This window comes from Argentina silus, assembly GCF_951799395.1.
Source record: "Argentina silus genome assembly, chromosome: 7".
Lineage (NCBI taxonomy): Eukaryota > Metazoa > Chordata > Actinopteri > Argentiniformes > Argentinidae > Argentina > Argentina silus.
Genome location: NC_139661.1, coordinates 3,534,644 through 3,543,201, shown reverse-complemented (window position 1 = coordinate 3,543,201; position 8,558 = coordinate 3,534,644). Strand labels below are relative to the sequence as shown.

General features: G+C 45.7%; 1 protein-coding gene across 4 annotated transcripts in view; it reads right to left on the bottom strand.

Annotated features, from left to right (window-relative positions):
- Positions 1-901: 901 nt before the first annotated feature.
- Positions 902-8,558, bottom strand: part of arvcfb (ARVCF delta catenin family member b) — a 150,602-nt gene continuing 142,945 nt past the window's right edge. For 3 of the 4 annotated variants that reach the window (XM_083673668.1, XM_083673666.1, XM_083673667.1), the window contains 6 exons: positions 8,343-8,535; positions 7,051-7,162; positions 5,919-6,006; positions 3,752-3,843; positions 2,629-2,741; positions 902-1,228 (listed from right to left, as the gene is read on the bottom strand). In XM_083673668.1, coding sequence (XP_083529794.1) covers positions 2,640-2,741; positions 3,752-3,843; positions 5,919-6,006; positions 7,051-7,162; positions 8,343-8,535 — 587 coding nt within the window. In that variant the 3' untranslated portion in view covers positions 902-1,228; positions 2,629-2,639. The remainder of the gene's footprint in view (positions 1,229-2,628; positions 2,742-3,751; positions 3,844-5,918; positions 6,007-7,050; positions 7,163-8,342; positions 8,536-8,558) is intronic. The other variant, XM_083673669.1, reaches the window with a different exon arrangement.

Here is an 8,558-nt window from a genome sequence, read left to right as displayed (position 1 = left end):
AACGACAAACAGCAACCGATCGAGAAACTCAAATATCTTGTTCAGCAAACACCGACCATCTCTCAGTATCACTTCATAAAATATCTCTTACGGAGTTTTAATTGTGTTATGCTCAACTGCGTCTGAAGATGCAGAGTGAAGGGCTACTGTATAACTCCATCAAATTGACACATCGTTTCAGTTCCCTAATCTCCAGGCACAACTTGCAGGTGTCCTGCCTCCCGGTCTTGTGAAGTGGATAACACCCAATATACCTTATTCTCTGCACAGAAACCATCTCAGTGCACTAAAAGAAACACAGTGAACCCATCTTGTGCCAGACTGGTTTATGAGAGCCATTATGTGTGAAATAGCGTATGTGTGCGTTGTTAGAACTCTTTCTAGGGCCCAGCGTGCATCAAGTCCCCAATACTCAAACCACAAACTTTCACCTGCCATCTACCACATCAGTCCACACACATCTTCAACCCAAGAAAACCCCAAACCAAAATGAACAAAAAAAGACAGAAGGAAAAGAACCAAACAAACCAACAAACCAAAAAAACTTGGGAAAACAATCAGAAACAGAAGAAGACGGAAGAAACAGAAGAAACGACCGACTGTGCCTCGAGGAAAGAGAAATCAACCCAAAAACCATAACATTCACAAAAGCAAAATTGTAACATACAGTACAAAAACCATTCTGAGGCAAAATTATTTTTTGAAATTAAAAAAGTTTTAAAATTAAAATAAAATTAAAAAAAAAAAAGTTAATCTTGTCTCTTTTCCTTCACCCCCCGCCCCCCACCCACCTCTTTCTTTTCATCACACTTCCTTTCTCTCCTTCTTCCATCACCTTCTTTTCTCCATGCTTGGCACCAGCCCTTTACCATAACTCCCTCCCTCCCTCCCTCCTCCACCACATCAGAGCTCCATAAGAGTCCACACTGTTGGCCACACTACGTCCAGTGGGAATGTAGAAATGAGAAGTAGTAGAAGTAGTCTTTTTTCATATTCTTCTTCTTTTTTTTTTTTTCTTTTTTTTTTTATATCATTTCATATTTGCTGAAAAGCATGAAACACCGGGTGTTGTTGTTGTTGTTGTTGATGATGTTTTGTTTTTTGTCTTTCTTTTACAAAGTCTGCTGAAGAGTCAACATCAAAATGAGTTCCATCGTGTAAATGGCAGTGGTGGTGGTGTGAGATCCTCTTCTAGTTGAGATGTTTTGCGATGTCGTTATCTTTAAGCCTAAAAAGAACAAAAGAACAGGGGAAGGGCACGGGTGGATTTGTCAGAGTTGAACAAGTCAAGTCGGTGGACACAGTGACCAATCACTGTGCTTCAATATCACAAAAATCACCACAATATCCTCTCATGCTTGAATGATGTCAATTCAAAATGGAGATCAGAGACAGTGCAACAGATGATTTGATGATTTGGCATGGTTTGAATAGCAGCTGCAAGAAGCCAGCTTTTGCTGATTGTATTACCCTGTTTTACTCACCTGATCCACTAAATGTGATTTAAATACAAGCAAGCCTTTCTGAACATTGGCATAGCAGTTCATTCGCATTTGAGTACCATAATGAGACAGCCAAATCTGTAGTGAGAGTCATTCCATAACACAGAAGATGATTTAAGCTGGCTAGAGCATTCTGAGCACTGCAGAATGAATCAGAATCACAGCATCATCACATATGTTCCTCACATTTCTTACATTTCACCAGGGAGGATGAGAGCAATGAATGAGATAGGGGCCCGTGGGCAACAAAGACAGTCCCAGAGCCCTGCAGAGCTCCATACTGGAGGATGATCAGCCACCTACCAAAGCTTCTCAGACAGGACACAGTGATGGGACGGAGGGGGGGGGGTGATGATGAGCCAGTGATGAAGAGGATTCCCTGCCAGGCTGGAGCAGGATAATGAAGACAGTGAAAGCTCACACCCAGAGCAGCTAGCATAGCCTAGCCTAGTCAAGCCTAGCCTAGCACAGATGGTCTACACATAGCCAAGACAGAGGAGCTGGTGTGTGTGTGTGTGTGTGTGCGTGTGTGCGCGTGTGTGTGCGTCTGTTCATCTAAGCATCTATTATTTATCTGGAGGAGCCCTCTGTGTCCCAGGGAACAGAGTGTGTGATGAATGCAGATAGGGTTCACCATGTTCTTCTCGCTGCGTTCTTTATTAGGACTCCACTGGGAGGGTGTGTGTATGTGTGTGTGTGTGTGTGTATGTGTGTGTGGAGAGAGAGAGAGGGAGAGAGAGTGAGCGAAAGTGAATACTGCATGAATTCTATTCATTTGAATCGGGGTCCCTCAGGGATCCATCTAAAGTGTAGTGGAGTTATTCCCTTTCATCATTACCAACAATTCCTCTCTAAAAGAATGAAGGGTGTCTGTGCCTACGGTGCAACTGCAGATGGGTTTTAATCACACACAGGTGCAACAGAACAGAGACGGTTAGGCTACTCCTCTGAAAGGATGAGAATGACGCTACAGCACTACAGCCAGCTACTCTGGGCACAAACAAACACAAACGAACGAGGGTTAAACAAAGAGAACGTGGAACAAACAAACGAAAGACAAGGCGTGTAACAGTCCAACAAAAACGGAGGGAAAAAAACAAACCAAACAAACATTTGTACGACCTACCATGCATGCATTTAGACCCAGGAGTCAACAGGCTGGGGTTTAACGTCACAAGCATCCACCAGATTGACCGTAGGCCTGTTACTCCTGATATAGTGTGTCCTATTTGTGTCATTCTGCAGCAACGGGAGAAGGGGTTAACAGCAAACACAAAAAAGAGGTCAATAATTATAGTCCATACAAGAGGTGGCGTGTTTGTGAAAGCCAGTGTTAGTTCCTTGCATAAAAGACGTTTTTTTTGTTGTTGTTGTTTTTTCTTTTTAGTCAGTCAGAAAAATAAGTGATTGAACATAACAAACCAACGCATGCAAATAAAGGCAAAGGGGGGGGGGGGGGGGGGGGTCGAAGCGGGTCAAACGGCAGAGTAGCATTCTGGGTAATAATAACAGCCTCTTGGTAGGGAGGTCTAGAAAGCAGGGGTTTATTTTTTTAGCAGTGGTTCCTGTGCTAAAGCTCGGAAAACACGACACGTACTGTACGTCTACCATTTGAATTACTGCTTATTTTCCCTCTGTGGGTTTAGTTCAGGACTTCAGACTCTCAGAACTTCCCTTTAGGACATGTCTGAACACCCCCCCCCCCCCCACCCCCCCCACCCCCCCCCCCCCCCACCCTTTAGGTATCAACGGTGAATAAGTCATCCTGCTCTGTGTGGTTGGCCTCCCGATCGACAGCGGAGCCACTTGATATGCAGGGGCCTCTCTCTGAACAAAGCCAGGTCATCTCCACAAGGAGCGGAGGAGATAGAGAGGCAGGATTATTTTTAATCAGCCCCCCGGATTAATTACTCTACAGTCACAACTTACACTCAATAATCGTCTGGTCTCATATCTGCGGGGAGAGAATATCGGACCTGCAAGAGATGAGTGGTGCCGGGGGGGGCCCACAGGCGGCGACAACAACAACCCAGATTGAACAATTCAGAACCTTCCCAAAAGAATCGATATGATTATTTTATTTTTTTATGTCTGGCATCGAAAAATAGGGTACAGACAGAGAGAGAGGCTGGTGTATCTTTAATCGAAACGGAGTGGCCGTGACTTTCTCCTGTGTTATGAACTGGCCGGTCTCCTACCGCGGGTAGAGAGAGAGGGTGGGGGGTGAGCTGTGGATGGTCTGGACCTACCTTCAACGGCTCCCGTTCTGTCAGGTCCACAGACCCGTCCCCGGACTTGTACTTGCAGTCCTTGTCTCTCTGGTCGATGGTGGAGTAACCGTCTAGTGAGTGGGGAGAAGAAGAAGAAGAAGAACGTTTCACTTCTTCACGTGTCGACATCATTTTACAGACAGTACCAGTCATTTCGCAGACTCTCTCATCCATCCACTTACGACAGGTACATAATGCAACTAAAGTAGGTGAAATAACTCAACGACACATCGCAATCATAGCAGGTAAGACTTCCTATAAAGTGCCACAACGCAGTCACGGTGCCGGAGAAAAAGGAAAAGAAGATTTCTTCTTATAATATAAATAATATGCAAATGAGCGCCTCGGAGGAAACATTTCCAGACAGCAATGCACACAGAGACACATCTCGGTCTGGTCACATTCAGCTGAAAATCATTAAAAAAAAAACATCAAACAATAACAAGATGAGAGAACCTCCTCAATACGAGATATGAAACACACTCCTTGTTTCCTTCATAGGTTCTCCAGTCCAATCGGCATAACGGACCATTTTAACTGTCCTCTTAGCATGTTCTATAGGGAGTAGGGGGGTATCCGGTGTGTGTGTGTGTGTGTGTGTGTGTGTGTGAGAGAGTGACAGTGTGTGTATGTGTTCCCCCGCAGCGCTATGATATGATAGAGCCACACCTCTGCCTGCCCTCTCTCCTCTCCTCCTTCCTCTCCTCTCTAAGCTCTGTCTAATTACTGTCAGTCAAGCTCTGTTGGAGAGGGCTGGTGCGGACTGGAAAATGAGGCGTTCCCTCTGCAGGGTCCAATCTCCAGAACGCTCGGAGCAGAGCTGCCAGGACCCAAACCAGAGCCTCATCAGCCCAGGGCCACATGACCTATACAGAATACGACTCTCCTACAGCTATTGACCAGTGGCCTCCGTGGACGTGTCCTATAGTACAGCCAGAACCACACTTTATAAACCGTGATTAGAGAGTTGCCCACACCTATGTATTGAATGACCATCTTTACACAAACATCTTGTCAAGAGAGGGGTCTTGCATACAGTATCAGACATACAGTCAGTGGAACGGCTATACTATTGTTAGAACATTTGAAATTCAAGGCCAAATGAATCAATTCAACAACAGTTTGTATATCTAAAGTAGGGTCATTCCCAATACAGCCAACATTTTTCTCTACAAACTGCTTTTCCAGTTTTGAAATGTAGACTGTATCACTTTGGCAATGGTATTGTTAGGACTATTCTTAAACGGGGAGCAAAAAGTACATTTAATCTGACACCACGGCTAGTTTCCTCAGCGGCAATCGAGGTCATGCAGACTCGGTCTTACCTGGACCAAGCTCGTCCAGAGGTACCATATCACCACTGCCACATTTCTTGGTGCCTGAAAAGCATTTATATATATATATATGCCGTTTGTATAAGGAGCTGGACACACACACGTTTTTTTGTTTTGTTTTGATGAGCCAAATGCAGCTTCCAGGCCATGATTCCCAGTATAATGCAAGGTGAAAATGAGTAGCTATGGTAACCGCACTATATGTGTCTGCCATGGTTGCAACAACAACAACAACAACAACGAAAAAAAATAAAGGTCACAAGGCCAGAAAAAGGAGATTAAAGTGCTGTCATGCTCTCGACTCCTCTTTCAGGGAGATGTTTTGTGTTTGTGTGTGGCCCGCTGTAACACCACCCTCTAATGCAGGTTAATATCCTACGCTACATGCTTTGGGCTTGACTTCAGAACACACCGTAGCATAGGGTTAGATAAGCTAACCTATAATGGCTCATTCTCCAGAGCTCACCACCACCATCACCATCACCCTCCAAATGCCATTGACCACAGCCCATGAGAATCACGAGACACTGCAGCTGAGCAATGGGGGGGGGAGGGGATGGGGCGTAGAGGGAGGCACAAGCACAGCGCTCCTATAGTATAGTGTACACAGACACGCAAAGCACTGAGAGAGGAGCCCCTCCACGGTCTACCCCCCCCCCCCCCCCCATCTAGCCAGAGCCTCTTGTGTTACACACATACACACATATATATGCACGCGCACACGCATAGTAAAAGCAGACTCATTTCACCGCAAGCGGACAGCGACTTGGATCCCCAGTCGGGACTGACGTGTGTGTGTGTGTGTGACTGACCTTGGTTCTTCTCCATGAGGGGCAGGGTGGTGTCATCGTAGCCTGGCTTGCCGTTCTTGGCTGCTTTAGGGGCTCCGGTGGCTGTGGGCTGAGAGGGGGAGAGGTACAGGAGGGAGATGTGAGAACAGCCCTACAGAGACTTGCCCTCCCAACTACAAGCCTACGTTTAGAATAGGATAATGTGGTCATTCAGCATGTTTTCTTTTTTACACATACAGTACACTGTAGAATCAATGTTGAGGAGTAGTTCTACTACATTCAACTGTCAGTTTCACTGCATTTTGTAGTAGCTTGGTGGTAGTTCAACTAAATTCAAAGTTGTTAAATTAAGTTGTTTTTCTGGTTTTTACTTTTTTTTTTTTACTCCGGTCTGCCCAACACAATTGTTAGATTATTATAATTAATTATTCTAATTGTTTCTCTCCCAGTGTTTTCAGAGCATTTCAATCACAAGCTTTCTGTCACATCGATTGGTCTGGTTTTTTAATGTAGCTTTAGTTCGACAAACTGTGTTTCTCTCAAGGGTAGCTTTAGTTTCGTTCAACTTCTTTCTTTGCAAAGTAATTAGTAATCTCGTTAAACACATTTTCAGAGTAGCTGAAATACACTGTATACTGTACACAATTGACCGTATGTGTGTGGTCCAAGTGGGAATAAAACCCACAACACTGGCGTTACGAGCATCGTGCTCCAACCCACTGAGATAGTTTACTCACTGAAGTTACCCATGCATTCTGGGATGGCAGAGAGATGGGGAAGTGGGGAGTGACTAAGGGGACACGCTCCACCTGCATCCCGTTAAACCTTACTCAAACCCTAACCTTAACCAAACCCTTAACCCTAACCTTAACCAAACCCTGAACCCTAAGCAAACCCTTAACCCTAACCAAACCCTTAACCAAACCCAAACCCTAACTTTAACCAAACCCTTAACCTTAACCAAACTCTTAACCCTAACCTTAACCAAATCCTAACCTTAACCAAACCTAAGCCCTAACCATAACCAAACCCAAACCCTAAACTTAACCAAACCCTTAACCCTAACCCAAATTTTAACCAATTTGGAAATTCCACATGGGGCTAGTCTAGCGTGTCCCAGAGGTGTCCTGTCCGGTCCTGTCCTGTCCTGTACCTGGAAGTGGCTCTTATTCCAGCCCTCCTTAGTCAGAGCGTTCCTCAGGTCCTTGTAGCTCCATACCGTCTGCAGCACGTGGGAGGCGGCCTTGTTCTCGCGTGATGATTGGCTGAGGGTTAGGACGTGTGGAAGAGAGAACCCCAACCATTAATGCAATATAGCCTGAACACACCAGAAGAGCTGGAAAACTAGAATGTAATCAATCCACCAATCAAAGCCATCTATTCCCCGGGGCGGTCTCTGGAGCCGGCTTTTAATTCATACCCTGATGGCTGCACATTTCCTTTCATTAAATTCATTAGCTTCTCCTGAGCCTCACTTTTAATTGCACAGGGGGGGTTTTTCACATCAAAGTCAATCTCACGGGGGAAGTGAAAAGACATTGACTTGGAATTAAATAAAGTAGTTGTGTTTAAGACCCACTGGAAAACTAATCTGAGATGATCAATAGTTTGTATAAGGCAGACAGCTATCAAAACAAGCTCTCGCTCTTCTCTCGCTGACTTGATTTGAAGTAAGTGCTTTATGTGGCGTGAAAATGCACTGCACGTCAAATGAGGCAAGCAAATTAAACATGGTGGTGGGGGGGGAGGGGGGGGGGGGAGTCATCAAAACATCTCCTGAATCTCTGAACTTGGTATTCAGGTTACCACGAGTCGAGCAAATTAGCGCAATCTGGTGTATTTCAGAGGATGCCGGCGGAGGCAGAAATCGGAGGACGGGGCTCGTTTTTTGGATACCGTTCCTCATTCCGTTCCATGCATTAACCGTGTTTGATACCGTTCCTCAGTCCGTTCCATGCCTTATAAGGTCCCCCGTCCTCCGGTTTCTAATAATAGTTAATATCGCTAATAGTTCCTTCTATCATTAAGACCTCATTAATGGCCATGGTGGAGAGGACATGAAGATAAACGGAGAGTTATTATAATGTACTTGATGTACAATGTATATGGCCAGCAGCAGACCAGACTCCAGTCGCTGTAGATCCATGGAGAATATGAATATCACCATTATACTAATTGCAGTCAAGGTCAAAAATGAATGAGAATACGGATGTGATTACGATCGAGCCCTGTGCCTTCCCGCTCTATGCATTACAATGAGCCTGTCCTATGATACCGACCCCCACCAGCCTCCGCTGCTGTCCACTGTTTAGCTGAACCATAGACGGTTAAACGTAAAAGAATACGACCCGAAAACAAAACATTTCACAACCTAAAGACAATGGCCCGAGTGTGGAGAGATGCCTGTGCTGAGCTGAGCTGAACTGAGCCATGCCGTCCTCCTACCTGGTCTTGTTGATCGCCACCAGTTTCTCGATGGCCTGGGCCTGGATGAGGGAGCGGGCGTTCTCCGAGCTCTCCGTCACGATCTCGTGGATGGTGTTCAAAATGGCCACCACCGTGTCCTCCTCCAGGTTCTTGGCTGGCCTCTGCTGCCCGCTGGGCAGGTTGCTCACCAGGTCCCTCATGGCATAGCTCCCTGCAGCATGGGGGGGGGGGGGG